Source organism: Typopeltis vanoorti, chromosome 14, assembly GCF_054136105.1.
Source record: "Typopeltis vanoorti isolate ZY-2024b chromosome 14, IOZ_Tvanoo_1.0, whole genome shotgun sequence".
NCBI classification, from domain to species: domain Eukaryota; kingdom Metazoa; phylum Arthropoda; class Arachnida; order Uropygi; family Thelyphonidae; genus Typopeltis; species Typopeltis vanoorti.
This window is the reverse complement of record NC_143562.1, coordinates 101,511,756-101,536,624: the sequence shown is the minus strand read 5'-3', so window position 1 is coordinate 101,536,624 and position 24,869 is coordinate 101,511,756. Positions and strand designations below refer to the sequence as shown.

The 24,869-nt window shown below is 37.5% G+C and overlaps 1 protein-coding gene across 1 annotated transcript in view; it reads right to left on the bottom strand.

Moving 5' to 3' along the window:
* Positions 1-24,869, bottom strand: part of LOC150099804 (sodium channel protein para-like) — a 1,646,355-nt gene that overhangs the window by 143,609 nt on the left and 1,477,877 nt on the right. The window contains exon 33 of the mRNA XM_090403494.1: positions 17,070-17,177. Coding sequence (XP_090259620.1) covers positions 17,070-17,177 — 108 coding nt within the window. The remainder of the gene's footprint in view (positions 1-17,069; positions 17,178-24,869) is intronic.

The following is a 24,869-nucleotide window of genomic DNA, read 5'->3' as shown; positions in this document are numbered from 1 at the left end:
CCTGATCTTTGTAGTCCTCATGGAATTGATTATTTCCACTTCTCTTATGCTGCTTCCATAATACCCTTTTTTTCTGTATCACATACTTAATCTCTTTATTCATCCATTTCACATCTACCTTATTTAACCTTCTCACCCTTGGAATGCATTTAGACATTGCATCTACTACATAGTTTTTGAAAATCCCCCAAGCTGCACTGATCTCTTTTCCAGCTAACTCCTCATTCCATGCTACACCTGCAAAGCTTGTAGTTCCAACATAAACCCTTTTCTTACAGATGTCCTCACACTGCTGGAAACCACCCAGGTAATCACTCTCACCAATTGATGGCTGATTTGACACTTCATTTATAATTACATCCTCTGATAAGATGACCAAATCCAAGACCCTTAGTCCTCGTGTGCCCTCTGTTACATACTGTCTGAGGTAGTTATCCCTCAAAAACTCAAGAAACTCATTTTCTTTACTTCCAGTTGCTATCGCATCATTCCAGTCTATATTGCCATAATTAAAATCACCCATAATGATCACTCTTTTCTTAGTGAAAGAAAAGAGTGATCCAAATTAGCCAAGCAAATTTATAATCAAATTTGCTTGGCTAATTTGATTATACATTTCATAGTCACTACGATCCATATTTCTTGGTCTATAACAACATCCAACCAACTATTTGATTCCATTCACCTCTATCTTACACCATACTGCCTCAAAACCACTGGCACTATTTCCCTCTTGCATCTCTACTTTGTATGGACATAACTCTTTCTCTATCATCAATAACACTCCCCCTCCCTTTTTACCCCTTCTATCCTCACGAAAGACATCATATCCTTCCATCTCCATTCCTGTCAGGATGTCGCTCTCATCTAACCATGTCTCATTTATTCCAACAATTTTTGGGTGAACAGACTCAATTAGTGCAACCATTTCATATGCCTTGTTTCTTACACTTCTAGCATTTGTATATAAACACAATAGCTCATTCCTGGATCTACAGCTAGTTCCATTGATAACACTCATTCGATATCATCTCTCCATGCTCGACTGGGACCATTTCCTTTTCTGCTTATTCGTTTTAGAACCCTCTTCAATTCCAACTGTTTCCTCTTGATCCCAGGTCATCCCATTCCTTTCTTGTCTACACATGCTCTCACATCCTCTTGGAGCATCCACGTTTCTCATGCTGTGTACCCCTGTCCACCCTGTGTCTCCCCGTTTCCCTGTTCCTCTTGCACACCCATTGTCTCACTTTCTATACTCATGCCACTCACTTCGCCATTCATAACCCCTTTTCAATCTCTCCTGTCTTACTGTCCTGCTCTTCCACATCACTTCCCACTTGATATGATTCATTCACTACTCACTTCTCTACCTTCCAGCAGCAGTCCCTCCAAGCGACTCACACCATAACCACTCAAATGCAGTCCATCGCTCCCATACAGTTTACTTCATCCTTCAACCTCATTCCACACATTAACAATCTGTACTCCTCTCTCCTCAAACATTTCAGTCAACATATCATTCACAATCCTTGCTCTCCATCTCATCTCACCACAGTCATACCTAGGCAACATGTTTACTACCCTTCCTGTCACACTATTCTCCTTTATCCTTCTAAGCAGCCTCCTGATATCCATTCTGACGTGCTCTTTGTCTTCTGTCAAGTCATTCGTAGATCTCAGAGTCATGATGATAGATTAAAATTCCGGGGTTGTAAAAATTATACAGGTGAACAGTGAAGCTAACTACAAACTACTAACTCTTTTTTAAGAGGCGCAAAATCATTGTGCCTCATTACAATGTTTTAATATGAGAACATCAGCATTAATATGCTCAGATCTGATCTGCCTAATTTGTTGTTGTTGTTGTCTTGTCCTTTGAAGAGTCTTAGATGTTTCCGTGTGCTCCTTGTACTGCTTTGGCTATTTCGATGATTTTGTTTTGCATAGAGCTGTTGTTTAGGATTAGGATCTATTTCTTGCAAGGCTGCTGTAATTGCTGGACAGGTAAAGATGTGAGTGGGTGTCAGTTCAGTATTGGGGCAGTTGTTGCAGTTTCTATATGTTCTATATGGAAACTGCCTAATTTGTTGGAGATTGACAAAAGAGTTGAAAAAGTACAATGGAGGGGTAAGTAACAGAGAAAGAGATATATGATATAAAGAATTTAGAATGTTGGGTATGAAGATCAGTTGAAATAATGTGGGCTGCAAACATTAGTAACCAGACAGGAGAGGTACCATGATATGTCATGAGAATGGCATGCTAGTGAAAGATGTAGTTATTCAGTATATGGTATGGGAGGAGTGAACATCTAGTTTCCTGAAAGCTGAGTCAGACAGTCATTAGCAAATATGTGAAAACGATTTTTCTCTATATAAGTGAATAGAAGGGGTTTGTAGTGGAAATGGTGAATGCGTCATCTGTGAATAAGTCTAATGAGTTCATTATAATATGCCTTCCAACTTATGTTTATATCATACTATCCTCCCTTGCATTTTTCTTTGTATTAACCAGTTTTAACAACCTACAGACCCTTAATCCATCCTCATAGTGTTAACATTCTATATCCTGAATCATCTTTGTTAACCACCTCTGCACTTTCATCACTGTTTCAACATTGCAAAATGTAGTGAACAGACTTGATCAAGGCATTTGTAATATTTGTGGATTATTCTAAATATGCAGAATATTCATTTAAGAAGGAATATATGTTGAATTACAATGCAGGTGATTATAATAAGCTTAGGAGACTACTTGACATAAAAAATCTGCATAAAACATAAAAATCTGCAAGGGAAGGAATTTTTGCAGTGCATAGATGGTAGTCAATGGATATCTGTAAGAAGCAATATCAGAATGTATACCCAAGATCAGAAGGGTAAATGGGGTAGGAGTTACATGGATGAGTAGTATAACTAAGTATGAGCTGGGGAAAAAAAAAAAAAAAAAAAAAAAAAACATTGTAAGAGGATATAAGTAGAAACCAGGCAAAGAAAATCCCAGAGTTCTTTCATTATGTGGCAAGTATGAGAAGGAATGATAAATTTAATGAGTTTTAATACAGAGATGACAGACAGAATAGTTGAGCTACTGAGTGACCACTCTGAAAGGGTGTATATCATCCAAGTGAGTATATTGCTGTGGCAGAGTGACAGGGACTGATGTGAGAACAGAGATTGATGAATAGGAGCTACTTAGGATTTTATAATTATGATGATTCAGGCCTCCATGGAATCACAAGACTCATTGTGATAGGCGCATTCTAGAAAACACAGTTTATTATACCACTCCTTGAACGCTGACCCTTCATGCTCTCATCACGCTATCAGGCAATAGTTCCACAGTTCAACCACCCTCCATGCAAGAAACCATTCCTTACCCTCTTGCTCACAACTTCCTTGAAGTTGTGAGCAAGAGGGTAAGGAATGGTTTCTTTCAACCTTCAAGGGTGGTCCTTGTCCTCACTCCTTAATCTTGTTCCACCACACAAAATAACTCTCTTGTGTCAATCCTGCAGCTACCCCACAACAGTATAAAAGTCTCTATCATATCAGCTCTCCTTCTATCTAAAAAGAACTGTGCAGTACCGATTTCCTCAGCATATCCTCATAACTAACTAACTTTATGCAGTCCCGATACCATCTTTGTTATCTATCTCTGCACTCTTTCCACTGTTAATTTATCCTCTTGAAATCCTGGGGACCAAATTTGAGCACAGTAGTCCAGGAATGACAATTCTTTTATCTCTGCAGGTCTGCATCCTTCTCAGTATTGCAGCAATCCTCTGGGTCATCTTCACCACCTTTGCAATATGTTACATGAATTTCAGGGAACATATTGCATGTACTTCCTCCAGTACAATTCCTTCGATAGAGTATGCAGCTTCCCATCAATGTATTCCAAACTTCAAGACTTTATATTTGGCTGAATTAAACTGATATCCCCTAATTTGCCTATCTGTCCAGTTTATTCAAATCCTCTTGCGGGGCTTCCACATCTGCACTATCACTAATAACGCTTCCTATCATTTGCAAACAACTGAATATTGCCCTGCAATCCATTGACAATATATAAAGGTTAAAGAATACAGGTCTTAGTACTGAGCCCTGTGTAATCCAACTTGTAACATTTTGTCTCCTTGACACTACTCTCACATACATAACTCTCTAATACCTATCAGATAAGCAATTCCAAATCCAGTTCACTAAACTGACATCTAAATCCATATGCTGCAACTTAAATATCAGTTTATCATGTACCCTGTCAATGCTTTTGTAAAATCCACAAAAATGGCAGAATATGCCTTTCTCTCATCAATCGCTTTCATCACTTTATTTAAAAGTCAATCATATTAATAATACAAGTGCCTCTTAACAAATCCATGCTGACTCTCTGTGTCTGGACAATTCATCGCGTGGAAAATTAATTGCGGGAAAATTCATGGTGAGAAAATTTGAAATCCTATTTCATGTCCTTCCTATATATGAGAAAAAAAAAGAAATATTTTATATATTATTTATTATTTCGATTATATTTAGCATTGTGAAATTTTTTATTCCGTATATATAAAGTTATTAATATTCTTTCTTACTACAGGCAATGTAGTGGAATATTAATTGTTACAAAACTGGGAATAGAATGGTTAGGAAGAAAGAGCACCATATTTAATGGTCACTCATATATTTAGGGATAATAGGTTATATCCAACTAATATTTATAGTTAACTGTTTACACATTCCTATTAACTATTCTGTTAATAGTTAGAATAATTATTAGGAAGAACAAAATATTTAAGAATAGTTAGGGAGAAAGGGCACAATATTTAAGAATATTTATTCTTCTAACTGTTCACTATTTTTCTGTTCTGCACACTTAGACATCCATCCAGGTGTGATATATTTTTTATCTGAACGAATTCAGAAGGTGAAGGTGATGTGTTTCAGTTATTGAATACATGGGTATTTTTTTTTAAATCACTGAACTTTTCTTGCAAAGTAAAGACATCTTGCATGCTGCTATCGTTTGAAGAGCTAGTTTAAGATCATAGGTGCAATTTTGAGTAATTATATTAAAGAAAATGATAATAAAATTACTTAATGCTATCATAATCATGTAAATCAGCATAAGTAAATTGCCATCTGCAGCTTCAATACTAGTCTTTACCTTTTCCTCCAATACTAGTATTTTATGACACTAAAAAAATTTAAATTTTATATTTAGTCTTTTTTACTGAAAAAAAAAACATATATATAGATGGATGCTTCCAAAGTAAAATATGTAATTAATTACTTCTCTTGTGAATTGTTCAAAAGTAAACTGTAATCAGAAATATCGTGTTGTTAACTACCGACTCAACCAGCTAACAACCTCAGCTATGCAGACGAAATAGTATTAATAGACTCATCTTTAGCCAAGGCACAACAACACTTTGACAAACTATGCCAAGCTGCAAAAATAATTGGATTGATAGGTAACTGAAATAAAACTAAAATACTCACAAATATAATATGCGGTTCCATCATTACAACACAAAACCAACCTTTAGAAAAAGTAGAAGACTTCCAATACTTAGGCTCAGATATAAATAATATTGTAAATGGCATAATATTAAGAAAATATAAAGCTCTCAATCAACACAGGAATTAAGAAATATATCTCAAAATCGCCCCTCCTTAACTTGGTAACAAAAATTAAGCTTTACAAAGCAACCTCTCAGGCTATCTTATCAGCTCAATTATTACTATTATTAACATCTGACATCCATGAAGTCAAAAGACTGATTGTTGGAGGTACAAATTTGCTCAAGTAAAAAGATCACTGAACCATACCTCAAATTTGTTCACAGCTCCCACAATCACCAAACTTCCAGGGAAAGCATTCCACTTAACAACTACTCTCCATGCATAATAGTTGTATCCAAGATTTCATGCACCTATCCCAACATCCCAATGAATTGCAGCCAAAAAGAATAGGAAACAGGTGGGAGGGTGGCTGTTCAAGCAATGTGGTGTGAGTTAAGGCCAGTAATACAAAATATACAGTTGTTGTTTTTCTTATACAGTCATTACTATAGGTTAGGGAGTTCCACAGATGATCTGGAAGACATGCATCACCAAATTAGTACAACGAGTACAGGTCGAATGATCATTATGGGGGACTTCACCTATGGAGAGTATAGACTGGAAGGAAGAAAGATCACATGGCAAGATGGAAACAGAATTTATACACCTACTAAGAGATAATTACTTAAGGCAGCATGTGATGGAGAGTACTAGGGGTAGGAGAGTATTGGACCTGGTCATAGAATCAGAAGAGCTATCCATAACCAAGGTGACCTTGTACCCGATTGGTGAAAGTGACTATGCAGTCTTGACTTGAGAAATTGTAAAACATGAGGAATATTCTGTCAAGAAGGGTTATGTGTGGAACTACAAGGCAAGTAATTATGAAAAGCTTAGGAAGAAGCTTAAATCTGTTCATTGGCATAAAATACTGCAGGGTAAGGATGTTAGTAGTCCATGGGATATAGTTAAGAGTCATCTAGAGAAAGCAGTATTAAATTGTATACCTATAGTAAGGAGGGTTAATCAGGTAGGAGTTAGATGGATGAGTAATATCATTAAGCAAGAGCTGCAGCAGAACAAAATGCTGTGGAGGATCTATAAAGAGAAAGATGACCAGCAAACTCATGAACAGTACAAGGCTCAGGCAAGGAAGGTGACCAAGCATGCTAAGGAAGGCAAAATCAGATTATGAGAAGAAATCTAGCAAAGCAGACCAAAGGAAATCCCAAAGAATTCTTTCGTTAGATGGCAAGTAATGACTATGGAAGATTAACCTTATTGAGTGATGATGGTTAAAAGAAACAGATAAAGCAGGACAAAGCTGAAATTGAAAAGTTGCAGAAGCGGCAAGAGATTAGCAGGGCTGAGAGGATAAAGAAGTAGGTGGTCTGAAGTAATAATAGACTGAGTGAACAAATGAGAAAAACAAATTAAAGAGAAAATTATGTATGGAGACTCAATGATCAGGGAGTCCTTAATGAAAGTGTAACAGAATTGTGTTTCCCTGGTGCACAATTTCACATATTAGTCATGCCATTCAGATGCAAGAAGGTAAGCTGAAAGAATTAATTGTCTTGGTTGGCACAAGTGTTCTGAGTGGAAGAAGTATTCTATGAGGGAAAATGTAAAGGAGTTGTTAGAAGAAGCAATATTGAAGAAGATGAAGATTGTAAGTCTTTGCCTTGCTGTGATAGAGGTGAACTGAGGAGGAAGTCATTAGTAATGGATGAATCAATTATAAAGATTGTGCAGAAGGAATAATATAGGATCTGTGGTCTGTGTTTGATGTAAAGAAGAATTTTTATAATGCTAAAATGTTTTTGGTGTGGGGTGTCTATACAGAGCTTTGTTCACCAAGCATGCTGAAAATTTAAACAGGTTATGTGAAGGCACCCATGAGGTGAGTGAGTGTGCAAATGATGAAGGGCAGAATCTAGTCCCTCTAGCAAAAATATTGAATATGGCAGTCAGTTCAGGAAGTAAGGGTGATTGGGGGCCTAAATGGATGTTTCAGTCTCTATATATACTGATGCTAGAATTATCAACAAGAGAGAGGCTTTTTGGAATGGGTTAGTGTAACCCTCACCAAACATTATAGGCATTAATGAGACCTGGCTGATAGCAGATAATGTAGTTACAGGAATAGAATGTGAAGGTTTAGTATTTTCAGGGATGATAGAGAATATATTATGTGGGGGGTACTGCTGAAGAATTGCAGCCAAAAGGAATAGGAGACAAGCAGGAAGATGGCTGTTCATTTTAACCAGTCTGGTGTGAAATCAAAGCCAATAAGACAAAATATAGAGTTAGTTGTTGCTATAGGGTGCCATGAATGACCTGGAAGACAAGCATCGACAAATTAGTATGAGTGCAGGTTGAATGATTATCCATTGACAATGTCATTTTAAATGGATTGCAAGAGCATATTCAGTTGTTTGCAGATGATGTGTAAAGCTGGGAAGAATTATTAGTAATAAATAGCACAGATGTGGCAGCCCTGCAAGAGGATTTGAATAAACTAGACAGATGGGCAAATCAATGGGGATGTCGGTTTAATGCAGCAAAATGTAAAGTCTTGAAGTTTGGGATGCATTGATGGGTGGCTGCATATTCGACTGGAGGAAGTAGGGCAGACAAGATCTGGGGGTGATGATCAATAGAAAAGTGAAATTCAGAGGGCATATTGTAAAGGTAATGAAGGTAACCCAGAGGATTGCTGAAATACTGAGATGGACGCTGACCTGCAGAGATAGAAGAGTTATCATTCCATTGTATAAGACCATGATCAGACCACACTTAGACTATTGTTCTCAAATTTGGTCCCCAGAATTTGAAGGGGATAAATTAACCACGGAAAGGGTGCAGAGGCAGATAACAAAGATGGTTTCAGGACTGTACAATAGTAATTATGAGGATCGGCTGGGGGAATGTGGACTTGCAGAGTTTGCTGGATAGAAGAAGGAGAGGTGATATGATCGAGACTTTTTAACTGTTGTGAGGCAGTTATAGGGTGGACACTGGGGAGTTCTTTCACTCTGTGGAGCAGCAGGAAGGAGCGATGACAAAGGGCCACCCCTGGAAAGTACGAAAGGAAGTTGTGAGCAAGAGGGTGAGGAATGGTTTCTTTGCATGGAGGGTGGTAGAACCATGGAATGCATTGCCTGATAGAGTGGTAACAGCAAGAATTGTCAATGAGTTCAAAGAGTGGTATAATAGACTTTGTGTTTCCTAGGAAGAACCTCCTGCAATGAGATATTGACTGGAAGGAAGAAAGATCGCATAGGATGAAGGAAATGGAATTTATACACCTACTGAGGAGATGTAATTACTTGAGGCAGCATGTGATGGGAGTAGTGGGAGGGAGTGTTAGAGTACTGGACCTGGTGTCTTAGAATCAGAAGAGCTATCCACAGGATGTCCACAATTCCTCCAATTGGCAAAAGTGACCATGCTGTCTTGATTTGGGGATTGTAAAACATGAAGAATATTCTATCAGGAAGGGGTATATGTGATTCCACAATGGGTGATTATGGGATGCTTAGAAGGAAGCTTACATCTGTGCCATGGCATAAGATGCTGCAAAGGAAGAATGTTAGTAGTGCCACTGCAGATAGTTAACAGGCATTAAGGAAGCAATATTAAATTGCATACCTAAGGTAAGGATGGTTAATCAGGTGTGAGTTATATTATTAAGCATGAGCTGCTGAAAAAGGAAATGCTGTGGATGGTATAAGGAGAAAGGTAATCAGCAAACATGAACAGTACAAGACTGAGGCAAAAAAAGGTGACCAGCATGGTAAGGAAAGCAAAATCAGATTACGAGAAGAATCTAACCAAGCAGGTCAAACGAAATCCCAAACAGTTCTTTTGTTACGTGGCAAGTAAGAGGAAGAATGACTATGGATGATTAACCTTAATGAGTGATGATGGTCATGAGGTGACAGAAGCATATAAAACAGTTAAGTTATTGAGTGACCACTTTGCAAGGGTATATCTTCTAAGTGAGGTTACTGCTTTAACATACGAGGGCTGTTCGATAAGTCCATGCAAAGTCTAAGAGATGGCACCACCAGTACGTATTGAGGTTATTTTTAGTTGCTGGCAACTGTTGGAGGATCACACACTAAAGTTTCAGTCAGTTAGATCTATTACTCTGTGTTTGGCATTCATTTGAATTGATCAAGTACCGTGATTTGTGAAAAATGGATGAGAAAGAATTTCTCATCCATTTTTCACAAATGGAGTGATTAAACATTACTTTTTGAAAGGCAAAACGACTCAGGAAACCAAAGCTAAACTTGATAAGCATTATGGTGAGTCCGCACCTTTGATTAGAATGGTTTATAAGTGGTTTAGTAATTTTGAAATGGCCATATGAGCATAAGTGACTCTGAACGTTCTAGATACCCTATTGAAGTCACTACTCCAGAAATTATTGAAAAAATCCATGATATGCTGATGGCTAATATAAGAGTGAAGGTGCGTGAAATTGCTAAGGCTGTGGGCATTTCAAATGACTGCGTACATAATATTTTACATGAACATTTACATATGAGAAAATTATCCTTAAGATGGGTGCAGCATTTGCTCACACTGGATCAAAAGCATCAATGTGTGAACTGTTGCAAGGACAGCTTGAAACTGTTTCAACAGAATCCTGAGGAATTTTTTCATCATTTCGTAACAGTGGACGGAACATGCATTCATCGCTACCATTCTGAGACCAAGGAACAGTCAAAACAATGGGTTATAAGCAGGGAATCTGCACCAAAGAAAGCAAAACTGTTCCTTCGGCAGGAAAGGTTATGGCCACCATCTTCTGGGATGCTCGTGGCAAAATCTTCATAGACTTCATGGAAAAGGGCAAGACAATTAACAGAGTGTATTATGCGTCTTTGCTGGATCATTTAAATAATGAAATAAAGGAAAAACGCCCACGCTTGGCGAAAAAGAAGATTATTTTTCACCTCGACAACGCACCCGCTCACTCTTCTGCAATTTGACCGCAAAATTGTTCAATTTACGTTATGAAGTCCATTTGCATCCCCCCCCCCCCTGCTCTCCATATTTGGCTCCCTCGGACTACTATCTGTTTCCAAACATGAAAAAAACAACTGCCTATTTTGAAGAGTTGGACAAATCATACTATATGGACAGGATCAAAAAACTTGAGCATCGTTGGACTTAGTGTATAGACCTCAAAGGAGACTATGTTGAAAAACAAAAAATGTTTGTCCCAAAAAAATTACGTTTTCTTCAGTTTTGCATGGACTTACCCTCAAACAACCCTCGTATATGACAAAGACTGATGTGGAAAGAGAAGTGAATGAATTGGAGGTTCTTAGGATATTGCAGAATCTCAATGCAAATATAGGTGTGGGATTAACTGAGATGTCAGCTAAGTTTTGTGAGAAATGTACAAGGTAACTCGCAGTTCCTCTGACTAGGGTCTTTAACTCTAACCAAGAGAGTGGAAAGAGAGAAAAATAATTCTCTTGCATAAGACTGCAGTAATAAATTATAGACCAATCAGTATCTCAGGCATGGTGGTAAAAGTACTGCAAAAATTAGTGAAAAAGAATTCAAGAATGGGTGGATAAGAATATAATACTGTGTGAGGGGCAACATGGCTTTGTGAACAGTCGGTCATGCCTTAGCAATTTACTATCTTTTAATAATAGAGTAACAGCTGAGTTGGATAAAGGAAATGGCTGCATGATGATTCATCTGGATTTTGAAAAGGCATTTGAGAGAATTCTACATGAAACTATTATGCAAATTAGTACAAATAAGAATGGATACACCGATTATGTGAATAAGAGTATGACTGCTAGACAGATACCACTTTTTGAAAAAAAAAAAAAAATGCAGCTATCACATAAGACTAGTGTCCTAAACAGAGAAAAAAAAAAACTGGTACTAGTTTTTTCTTAAGATGACTGTCTCCCAGATTGTAAGCAAATTTATACAGCCATATTTGTTGAGATTTGGAATGTGTTTCAGGGCTTCTGTTGCCTCTAAGAACAATCTCTCCGACTTTTAAGAGCTTCTGTGCAGTACTTTTGTGTTCTTCCAGTTGATCCTGTGTGCAGGGTTATCCAGAGCATGGTCTGCTAGGCCCGACTTGCCATAGTGATAATGCCGGATGTATCTTTTGTGTTCGTTGATGCGGATGTTCACAGTTCTTCCTGTTTGACTGCAGTAGGCTTGATTACATGAGCAGGGTACTTCATAGACTCCTGGATGTGATAAAGGGGGAATGCTGTCCTTGGGTGAGCGGATGAGGATTGCTAATTTGCCACATGGTCTGAATGTGGTGCGTAGTTCATGTTTATTAAGAATTCTTGAAATCTTTTCGGATGTGCCTTTAATGTATGGTGATGGTGACTGTTTTGTTGTAGGTCTCTGTGGTGGATAGTGGGAGGGGTTTCTTAGGAGCGTTTAGTATTTTGTTTATCTTATGGGGATTATAGCCATTGGCGAAGAAGGTGTTGCGTAAGTGAGCCAGTTCAGCAGCAAGAGCATTGTCATTGGAACAGATTGCTCTCGCTCTGTGGGTTAGCGTTTTTAAAATGCCATATTGTTGAGAAGGATGATGGTGTGATTGTTTGTGTAAATATCTCCCCGTATGTGTGGGTTTTCTAAAAACTGAAAATGATATGCAACCATCTGGAAGACGTGTGATAAGTGTATCCAGGAAGGGCAGACAGTTATTATCTTCCAGTTCCATTGTAAAGTGGATTTTTGGATGTTGGCTATTTAAATGTGCTAAGAATGTTTCCAGTGTCTTTGGGCCATGTGACCAAATAGCAAGCACATCGTCAACACAGCGTAGCCAAAGTGTTGGTTTGAGAGTGGCTGTATCGATTGCTAGTTTTTTCAGGTGTTCTATGTAAAAGTTGGCTGTTGGGGGGGGGGATGTGAGCCCATGGCTGTCCCATCTATTTGTTTGTATATTTTCCCTTTCCATGTGCAATATCCTGCATGTATTGTGAATTTGAACAGTTCAAATATATCGGGGGGGGGTGACCTCAGTAGATTGAGGGTTTCTATTAGTGGTACATATGTGAATAGTGAGGTGATATCAAAGCTTACTATTAAGTCTGAGCTTTTTAGGGTTGTAAGATGCTTTTTAGGTGGGCTGAATTTTTGACAAAGGAGGGAGAATTGTTTGTGAGAGTGGCTAGTAGCTTAGCTAAATGTCTAGCCAGTTTGTATGTGGGATTATTTATACTGTCCACAATTGGGCGTAAGGGTGTACCTTGTTTGTGAATTTTTGTTGGAGATGAACACGTTCAAGGGGAAAATAGGTGAATAGTTGTGTGCTGCAAGGTTCAGTGCTGGGACTACTACTGTTTAATTTATGCATAAATGATATAGGAAATAACCTTAAAGGAAATATTCGGTTGTTCGCTGATGATGGAAAATTATCTAGAGTAATAATTAATTCAGGTGATGTGGAGAACCTGCAGGACAATTTAAATAAAATACACTGTCAGTATGGGCAAAAGATAATGGGTATCAGTTCATTGTGGAGAAATGTAATGTTATGCATTTTGGGATAAAGAAATTAAAAGTTGTGTTACCACATTGATGGAAGATGTTCTAGGAGTGGTGGCAAACAGAGAATTAAAGTTTAGATGACATATTGCTATGGTTGCTAAAGTAGCTCATAAGATTACTTAGCTATTGAACAACATACTAACGAATAGAGATAAGGATGTTGTTATTCCTCTTTATAAGGCCTTTATACATCCACATCTGGATTACTGTGCTCAGGTCTGGTCTCTTGGGTTTCTTGGAGATTAGTAAGTGGCAGAGGTGATTTAGAGGCCAGTGACAGAGATCACAAATGGTCTGTGGAACATTTCCTATGAGGACAGATTAAGGGTGTGTGGGCTGCAGAAGTTGGTTGATAGGTGAAGAAGAGGGTATATGATAGAAACATTTAAGTTACTTAAAGGGTTTTATAGGATTGATGCAGCTGAATTGTTTCAGCACTTGTCTGGAGGATATAGAACAAGAGGTTATCTCTGTAAAAGTATGACGAGTAGGGAGTGTGAAGACTAAAGTTTTTTCTTGGAGAGTTGTGAATGAATGGAATGGTTGTCAGCCATTTGTTATTGCTTTGCCTGTTAATGGGTTCAAAGAGATTTATGATAGATTGGGTCTCCCACGATGAGTCTTTGGACTCCAAGTAGTAGGGGGACTCATACAGTAATAATAATAATAATTTTACATCAAATCTGGACTTCATTAATCCATCATAATACATTTGTATCTACTGGTTGTATACAGTAAGCTATGAACCAGCAGCGAGTGTAATTGCAAATGCTTGTTTTTCATTGTTTAAACGGGTTCAGATATTTTCACTAGAGATTTTAACTGTTCTTCACTTACTTTTTACATTTTAGTTTATTCACGGTATTTCCTCATGAAGTGAAACAAAGTATTTTATGAAACTAGTTGAAATAATAAAAAAAAATTCTAGTGGTATCTTTGTTTGTGATCACGATGGTGAGTGGTCTATGGAATGTTCTCTATGAGGACAGATTGAGGATGTGTGTATTGTAGAAGTTGGTTGATAGGAGAAAAAGAGGAGATATGATAGAAACATTTAAGTTGCTTAAAGGGTTTTTTTAGGATTGATGCAGGGGAAATGTTTCAGGACTTGGCTAGAGGTGTCAGAACAACAGGTCATCCCTGAAAGTTGAATAATGGTGTGGTTTGTGGAGGTGTGCAGACCAAATTTTTTGCTTGGAGAGTTGTGAATGAGTTGAATAGGTTTGTCAGAGTCGGTTGTGAGTGCTTTGTCTGTTGATGGGTTCAAGGAGATTTATGATAGATTGTGTGGATAGTTTTCATAACAGACCTCCTTGCTATCCTTATCTACCTTTGGACACAAATAATGGAAAGATTTGAAGAAATTCACATGGTTGTTCTTGATATTTCCAAGGCATTTGATCAAGTCTGGCATTAGGACCTTCTCATCAAGCTGTTGTCTATGGTTTGTATCTCTGTATCCTATCCTTTGGGGATGGATTGCCAGCTTCCTCTCCAGATGTCTTTTACATTCAATTTTATTCATAGCTTTTCTGATAACAGTACACTCCATTCCTTTTCTTAATTTACAAAACCTTGTAGTGCTGAGATGACTCAAGCTTCAAGATTTTCTGTGGTCAATGTCATAAACACTGATCCTCTAGCCATTCTCGATTTGGGTGAAAATAATTTTGATGCTACCAAAACACAATCCTGTCTTATTTCTTGGAAGAAAGACCATGCCTTCCTCTCCTTAACTTTTTATAACCTAATGCTCATCAATCAAGATCAGTTCTCTCTCTTCTTGGATTAAATTTCACATCTAGCTTGACCTGCATAAACATATTGTGTTCATAATTTCTTCAGTCTTCAAAAATCTGGGTATTATTTTTTATTCCAAACATTATTTCTCTTTTGCTGAACTCATAACACTTTACAAATCCCAAATCCATCCAACCTTAAAATATCATTCTCTCATTTGGAGTGGTGCACTAAAAACCTTCCTCAAAGTGCTTCATTGTATCCAGAAGATAGTTATTTGCTTAGTAGATGATCCTTCTTGATATCTTCCTCCCTCCCATAGATTCTCTGTTTTGCATTATGTCTTTTCTATAAGTATTTACAGGAATGCTTCTTGAATGAATTGGCCACCATAATTCCTCCATTTTTCTCTAATCATGTATGAACGTGGGAAGCTACTGGTCAACATCCATATGCAGTTTAGCTCCATACTTACCAAACCAATTTCTTATCTTCTTTCATTCCATACACCTCTGTTCTTGGGAGTTGTCTTCCCCAATGCATATAACCTCCAACTCATCAAGAAACACATTAGCAGATTCCTTTCTTCTCTATAACCAGTTATTCACACCCAGGACTATTGTGTCTTGTAACCTCTGGTATGCGTGTGTGTGGGGGGCAGGGGGGGGTTGATAAAGGCCTAAGTTTGATTCATGTCATGATGGGATGAATCTTTATATGTTTTTTTTTTTTTAATTGAAGGTGAGTTAGCCGATCTCATATGGAGATGAAAGGGTTTCTTCTAGTAGCAAGGCTTATACGTTGGTCAGACATAACTGGTGATTAGTTTACAGAATTAACAACGCATATAAAGTATATTAATTAAAGGTAACTTTAATGAATATGTGTTGTTAATTCCGTAAACTAATCACCAGAAAGGGTTTCTTCTCAGGAAACTTGGACTTTTCATTCTGCATACAGACAAATTGGCTTTCAGGACACACATAGTTGGTGTAGATGATGGTGATTGATGGAAATGGTGTAGTCGGTGCCTTCCCTTGATGAGTCTTTGGACTTCTTGGACTTCTAAAGAAAATTATAAACATTGCAATTTTCTTTAGGTGGGAGATGAATTTCTTCTTAGTGTAAGACCATCACCCTAGTTACTTGGATGTCTGAAGTGGTTTGAAAAGTTCTAGGTTAGCTTTCTGGAGCACAGTCTCTGGATTATCTAATCCTTAGCCCATTCATGATACTGATGCACAACATGTTTACAACCTTTTGTTAGGTGCCCAATTCTCATGGTTTCTCAACTTCTTTTCCTTGCAGTTCTTTTCTAAGACCACTACTCTTCTCATTAGACAGCTTCCAATAAAAAAAAAAAAAAAGAAAAGGTAAAAGGTTACATACTTGTGTGCTTGTTTGTAGGGGGATGTTTCTGGATTATCTAATCTTTAATCCACTCATGGTATTAATGTACTATCCTTTATGGGTGAGATTCACATAACAAAGCCCATCATTCCATGAGCACTGTTATGTGAATAAAAGATCAGTGATTATGGAAAGCTCCATATTCAACTTACATGACCGCATAAGTTGACTGTGGAGCTATCGTAATCTCTACTCTCTATCACTACTGTGCTCATTAGCTTCCAGCCTCCAATAAAAAAAAAAGAAAAGAAAAGGTTACATACTTGCGTGCATGTTTATAGGGGGATGTTTCTGGATTATCTAATCTTTAATCCACTCATGGTATTAATGTACTACCCTTTATGGATGAGATTCACATAACAAAGCCCATCATTCCATGAGCACTGTTATGTGAATAAAAGGTCAGTGATTATGGAAAGCTCCATAGTCAAGGAAAGCTATCCATAATCTGACCTTGCAGTTCCTACATGTATTGCCTGTATTTTTATTATTATTTTTTATAATGGAACTGTTTCTTTAACCTTTTTTTGCCTCAGTGTTATGGAATCTCCTCAATCCAAAATGTAAAACTTTATAATATTGAACTTGTATCTATTCTCTTCCCCACAATAACAATCTCTCCAAGTCAAGTATTCACAATACTTGTATATCTGCTCTTCCCCCTCATATTTTAATATTCTAATATGCCACATGTAACTATAATGATAATGTAAGCAATATCCAGGAGAGTAAAAAAAAGCTCATTTTATTTGCAAATATTTTTGCATTAAAACTCATTTTTATACATACCGCAGGCCGAGGAATAGCTTTGGCTGGTTTCTTTGATCCCATCTTTTTCATGGCATTATAATATTTCTTTTGATCTTCAGTCATGAACATTTCCAGTGATCCTCCTGCGTAAATATTATAAATAAAACAGTTAGCAAAAAATCTGTTATTATAGTATTTACATAAAACATCACTGAAAATATTTTTGGATTGAGTAAATTATACACAGAGATTATTATTATTACAAGAGGTCTCCAGGATGTCAGGGAGAGGCCACCTATCACCCACACCCAACATCATACCTTCTCTTGTATTCATTTACATTGTCTTCAATCAAAACATCCAAAGGCAAGCCATTCCAGTCACATACTGCTCTATGAGAGAAAAATCTAGCTCTCATCCCCATTGTTGACTGCATTCATTCTCAACTTCCATTGATGTCCTTTCCCTATCTTCCATAAAAAAAAAAAAAATTAAAAAATCCACTTAGTGGATACTGATACTGTATTACCATTTCAGAAGTGGTATCTACCATATCACTCTTCTTTCTCCTTTGCTGGCATCAGCATAATTCTCAATTTACATGTCACAGTCACTCTACCATCTTTAACATTCTCCTTTGCACCCTCTCCACTGTATCAACATCAGCTTGGACCAAGAGTTTCAACTATTTTACAAAGATTTTGCAATCTTTGCAAAATAGCTCCTGAACTTCAAGTTCCTCTCTACTAAAACACCAAGATAGCTAGCCTGGTGTTTAGCCCTTCTTTTAGCATAATTCTACCAATATTGCAATCGGATATCTCATTACACCAAAGTGCATGACATTACATTCATTATTATTATATAGGTATCTCCATGGGTTCAAAAAAATGCATCAGAGGAGACCCACACTAACCTTTATACACACAGTACCTATTATACCTCTCCTTAAACTCATTCACTCTTAGGTCACTCACAGCCGACACTGGCAATCCATTCATCTTTCACCACTCTTTAAGAAAAAAATCTGTTCTATACACACTTATGAACCACACACTTCTTCCAGGGGTGAATCCTAGTTTGCTCCCTGTTCAACATGTAATGAAAAATTTCTTTTGTGTCAACATTATTGTTATATGTCATCTAGTCGTTTTTGACTCTTGGTGATCTTGCGAACAAAAGCTCTCGATCCCACTCGGCCGCTGGTCCTTTCTTTCAGCAATTGTAAGTTCAAGTTAGTAAGTTCTTTTATGTTGTCCATCCAACTCTTTTGGAGTCTACTTCTCATTTCCTCAATCTTTCACAATACAACTGCCTTTTTCAATGATTCATCAGTTTGCATTATACTCTCTGAAACTTTCTTATCGATTATTCATACAGTCGAAGGGATTCTTAATAGCATCCTCCACACCAATAATTCATATGAATCAATTCACTTTCTGTCTTTCTTCTTAATAATTCAGCTTTTAACATCTATACATCGCTACTGGAAATATCATTGCTTTGACAATTCTAACTTTTGGGGACTTACACCTCTATCTTTCATAATTTTTGTCAGGCTTAACATAGCTTTCATTTCCATGACTATCCTTTTTTTAATTTCATCTTCACATTTACCATCATTTTTGATTCTGGACCCCAGTAAATCACAACTTTCAATGATTTCTGTTTTATCTCCCTCTATTATAAATTCATTTAAATTGCCAGAAGCCATCACTTTTGTCCTGCTGATCTTTAAATTAAGTCCAGCTTTGTTACTTTCCCCTCTTAACTAATAGAATCAATCAGTCCAGATCTTCCTTAGTTTCTGCTATGAGGGTTGTATCACCTGCATATCTTAAATTATTTATTCTTCTGTTACCAATATTAATTCCAGCTGGCTACATTAGCTATTCTCACAATATATTCACTATAAATATTAAGAAGGTAGGGTGACAGTATACAACCCTGCTGTGCCCATTTTTCCATTCAAACACTGTCTGTTTCTCCAAAGGCTGTTTTTACTGAAGCTTCTTAGTTGTCATACAGTTTCCTTATCAAGAGAAGGATGGCAGAGCAGTATTTGCATGGAGGAACGATAGAAAGTGTGGCTATGGCAATTAAGCAGGATGAAAGGGTGGATGAAATGATTGTGATGGTGGGCACGAATGACTTGAGAGGCAGTGTAAATCGAGTGGCGAGAGATCTTAGTTTCATACTTGAGGTTGTACAAAAGAAAACACAGAGAGTAAAGATAGTGTGTGTGTTATCCAGGTATGATAACAAGCAGCTTAGCAGAAGAGCAGTAATAATGAATAGCATAATATCCAGATTTTGTGTCAGAAGATAGAGGATTGGAATATGTGGATGCTTGGAAGGCATTTGAGGAGAGAAAGGAACTATATGCAAGAGACTGCTTGCATTTGAATGAGGAAGGATGTAGACATCTGGAGAGATTGCTGTTTTCTGAACAAGTCAGTGTGTTAATGCAGGGAAACTAGAGTTCCCACAGTGAATGGTAGCAGGGGTGGCTTCTTGTGGGAATGGGTGCTTGGGGAAAGGGGTACGACATAAGGTAACACTGAGTAGAGTGGGGTCTGGAGAGAATAATGATGTATAGAAGCAGTGACATTTTTACACTTTATACTAATGCCAGGAGTATTCGGAATAAAGGAGATGAATTGGTGGTGTTAATAGCATCATCCTGGCCCAAAATTATTGGGATCACTGACACGTGGTTGACGGAAAATGATATAATAACAGGAATAGAAGTAGCAGGGTACAGCATTTTTCGGCAGGATAGGAGGGGAAAACATAGTGGTGGAGTACTGCTTATGATGAGCGATGACTTATGTCCTCTAAGAGTGGATGCTTTGGAAGGCAGTGACACTAATGGTTTTGAAAGCATATGGTGTGAGGTAGAGGTGGGCAAGACAGGATATTTAGTTGGGTGTTGTTACAAACCAAGGAATACAGAGGATGGGGAGATCTACAGCAATATAAGCTGGGAAGAGGAAAATGCATGTAGTAATAAGGGAATGGAATTTCTTGAATTCTTGAGGGACAAATGCCTGAGGCAACATGTAATAGAGGGAACAAACGGTTGAAGAGTTTTGGATTTGATCATAGCATTAGAAGAGCTGATAATAACTGAGAGTACATCTCTCCAACCAGTTGGAGAGAGTGACCATGTGGTTTTTGACATGGAAGATGAATAGACATTATTATTATTATTTCCCAAGACCTCATGGAGTCAAAGACTCATCTGGGAGGTCCTTTTATCACACACACATCTCATCATACAGTGTCTTAAACACACTCAAACTCCTTGCAGACACCACACTCTCAGGCAAGGCATTACAATCATTCACAACTCTGCACGAAAAAAACCTGCCTCTCACTCCCCTACTCACACACCCTCTTTATACAGTTTCCAGGTATGACCTCTGGTTCTCCCCTGATCTCCCACTATTCTCTGTAGAACTTCTCCACCATTGATCTTATAACAACCCCTTACCAACATGTAGGTTTCTATCATATCTCCCCTCTTCCTTCTCTCCACCAGACTCTGCAAATTACATCTTCTCAATCTTTCCTCATACTCAACATTCCAGAGGTCAGAAACTACCTTAGTCAGACGCCTTTGGACCCTTTTCAACATCTCTTCATCCTTCTAAAAATCCGGTGACCAAATCTGGGCACAATAGTCCATGTGTGGCCTAATCAAAGCCTTATATAATGGAACAAGAATCTCCCTACTTCTACACGTCAGTGTCCTCCGCATCATTCCCAGAAGTCTTTGAGTTGTCTTCACAATTTTGGCGATGTGTCCCCTAAATTTTAGATTCTTATCCACTATCACCCCCAGATCTCTTATTTCCTCTACCTCCAACAATATATTCTCACCAAGCATAAATTCTGCATCCCATCTTTGTTTTCCAAATTTTAAAACCTTACATTTTGCAACATTGAACTCACATCCCCATTTGCTTGCCCAATCACTCAATTTATTCAAGTCTTCTTGCAAAGGCCACAACATCTTCACTACTCTTTATGGTTTGTCCCAACTTTGCATCATCTGCAAACAACTGAATATCTCCATCCAAATCTTCGCCAATATCATTAATATACAAGTTAAATAGTAATGGCCCTAAAACAGACCCCTGAGGCACTCCACTAGTGACTTCCCTTTTCCTGGATATCGCACTCCCATACACAACTTGTTGATACCTATCAGATAGCCAGTCTCCAATCCAATGCACTAATGTAATATCCAACCCTATCTGCTCTAGTTTGACTGTCAACTTATCATGAGGTAATCTATCAAAAGCCTTTGCGAAATTCAAGTATATTACTCTGTATCCTTCTCCTCAGTCTAAGGAAGCAGTTACTTTATTGTAATAAGTAAGTAGATTACTAAAACATGACCTCCCTTTATCAAATCCATGCTGTCCATCAAAGATTATACCATTGTTGTCAACCCAACTCTGGATCCTAGTTCTCACAAGCTTCTCCAACAACTTAACCACAACACCTGACACACAGATAGGCCCAATATTGTGATGCTTGCGTTCGATCACCTCCTTTATGAAGTGGCACAATCTTGCCCTCCTTCCACTCTTTAGGAACTTGACCAAGTGCAAGACTCATATTAAAAAAAATATGTCAAGGCAGGTGTCAACTCTCTGGCACATTCCTTCAGAATATGCAGTGATATATTATCAAGTCCCACAGCCTTATTTACATCTAGTTTACTCAACTCCCCAAACACCTCTTGCTCACTTACAGTCAGTCTCTCCTCCCCATCATCAACTGCTCTCAATCTCTCCATGAAGTCACATTCACAAGATTGAAAGATCTTAATGAACTGCTCATTAAGTATCTCCACCACACATTCTGCAACAGCTGTCTGTATACCATTTCCTCCAATCAATGTCATCCTTCCATAACCATTCTTTCTTTTGCTGGCTACATATCGAAAGAATTCCCTAGGATTCTTTTTGGCTTCATTAGCTAACTGCTTTTCATACCTCTCTTTAGCTACTCTCACCAACCAAGTCACCCTCCTTGCCTGGTCTTTGTAGACCTCATGAAATTGGTTACTTCCACTTCTCTTATGCTGCCTCCACAATGCCCTTTTTCTCGTTATTGCATGCTTAATCTCTTTATTTATCCATCTCACACCTACCTTATTTAACCTTCTCACCCATGGTATACATTTAGACATTGCATCTACTAAATATTTTTTGAAAATGCCCCAAGCTGCATTGATCTCTTTTCTAGCTAACTCCTCATTCCATGCTACACCCACAAGTTAGACATGCAGAAGTATCAAAGGAAAGGGAACATATGCAGAATTATAAGGCAGGTGATTATAAGTCTTAGTTATCAACTTGGGACAGTTCCATGGAAGGCGGAATTGGAAGGCCAGGATATCATTAGTGCTTGGGAAATGGTGAAGGAATATTTGTTAGCAACAATAGTAAGCTGTATTCCACAAGTGAAGAAGCGGACATAATTTGGTGTAAAGTGGATGACAAACAATATCAAACAGGAACTGCAGGTGAAAAGGAGATTATGAAAGAGATATAAGTAGCGGGATGGAGAGCAGATGCAAGAATATAAGACTCAGGCCAGGAAAGTGACTAGTATGGTGAGGAAGGCAAAACTGGAATATGAGAAGAGAATAGCACTAAGATCCAAAGAAAGGAATTTTTTAGCAATGTGGGCCTAAATAATAATAATAATAATTAGCTGCTCAAGTAGTATTCCCATTGATTTCATTACAATTCACAGTCTGTTGTGATCCATGATCAAAAGTTTTCTTATAATCAATAAAACAGATGAATAATTCCATCCGAAATTCTCCTGTTCTTTCCATATTCCATCTCATGTTTGCTATTTGGTCTCAAGTTCCTGTACCTCTCCTTAAGCCTGGGTGTTCTTGTGGCATTTCTGTATTCATACATGGTTCCAGCCTTTGTTGGATCACTTTCAGCATAACTTGACTTGCATATGAAATTAAAGTAATGATTCTATAATTGTCACAGTCTCTGGGATTTGATTTTTTTTTTAATTGCGATGAATACTGATGTTTTCCAGTCTCTAGGCCAATATATTTTCTTCCAAATCTGTTGACAAATTTCAGTCAATATATTCACTACTTCATCCCCAGATGCCCTGAGTAATTCCACTGACACTATCAGCTCCAGGAGCTTTTCCTTTTGGCAACTGTTTCATTGCTTGTACCACTTCACTTTTCATTATCATGGGTTCCTAAACATCAGATTCTCCTGCAATATTATTATCTTTCTTGTGAAAATCCTCTACATACTCTTTCCATCTTTTTTACACTGCTTCCTCTTCCATGAGACATTTTCCTGCTTTGCAACTCCTAATCTAGGGATAAACTTCCCTGTAACATCATTTATTTTTCTAAATGGTTCTCTTGTTCTATACATAATATTTCTTTATTCAATTTCCTTGCACCTTTTGTTTAGATGTTTTTCTTTATCTTTCCTGGCTTGTCTTTGGAAATCTGCACTCAGTTGTCTAACCTTTCTTTGTTTCTGTGGAGTTTTATTTTTCTTCTGCTATTTGAATAGCTTCTTCTGACAACCATTTACAATCTTTGTTTCTTGTTACTTTACTTAGTCTTCTTTACTGCTTCTATGACTGTACATTGTGTTTCTTCTTCTAATTCTCTTCCTTTTTTCTCCAAACTTTTTAATTTCTTTCTGACTTCTACTTGATATGCTTCATTTATAGGATTTAAATCAAATCTGACTTTTTTTAATTTCATCTTGACATTTACCATCATTTCTGATTCATTTCATTTCTGACCCCAGTAAATCGTAACTTTCAACGATCTATTTTGTCTCCCTCTATTATAAATTAATCTAAGCTGCCAGAAGCCATCACTTTTGTTTTATGGTTGTTTAAATTAAGCCCAGCTTTGTTACTTTCTCTTTTAATTAATAGGATCAACTTCTCCAGATCTTTCTTAGTTTCTGCTGTGAGGGTTGTATCATCTGCATATCTTAAATTATTTATTTTTCTGTCACTGATCTAAATTCCAGTTAGGTCTTTGTCTATGTTAGCCATTCTCATAATATATTCACTATAAATATTAAAAAGGGAAGGTGACAGTAAACAACCCTACAACACTTTCCTTTTTTCCCCCTTGAACACTGTCCATTTCTCCAAAGACTGTTTTTACTTAAGCTTCTTGGTTGTCAAGGATTATCAAGAAAATTAAATGCTCAAGTATATCCATTGATCTCATTACAGTCCACAGGCTGTTGTGATCCATGCAATCAAAGTTTTCTTATAATCAATAACACAGTAATTAAATCAATCAATGAACAAAGTGAATTAAGTCACCATTATAGAACTCCTTTCTATCATATCCACCTAATTACTGACCTTTGCAACTGACGCCTTCAACCTATCCTCATAAGGAGCAATCCACAGGCATGATATCAGCTTGGTCATTAGTCTCTGAATCTTCTCCACCACCTCCTGAACTATCAAGAAATCCAGGTCACCAAATCTGTGCACTGTGGTCAAGATGCAGTCAGATCATCGCATTATTAAGAAGAATAATAACCTCTGTGTCTTAACTTGTTAGTGTTTCTCAACATCTAAGTCATCTTTTGACCTATTTTGTCAACTTTTGCAACATGCCCTCTGAATTTTCACTTTCTGTCCTCCATTACCCTATAATCCTTAGTCCCATCAACTTCCTGAAATCGGGTACCATCAGTAAGATGCATAGTGTGTGCAATCATTCAAAGTGGATGTTTATAACATTACATTAAGAATTATAAACACATTAACACAAGAATATTTTAATGTTTG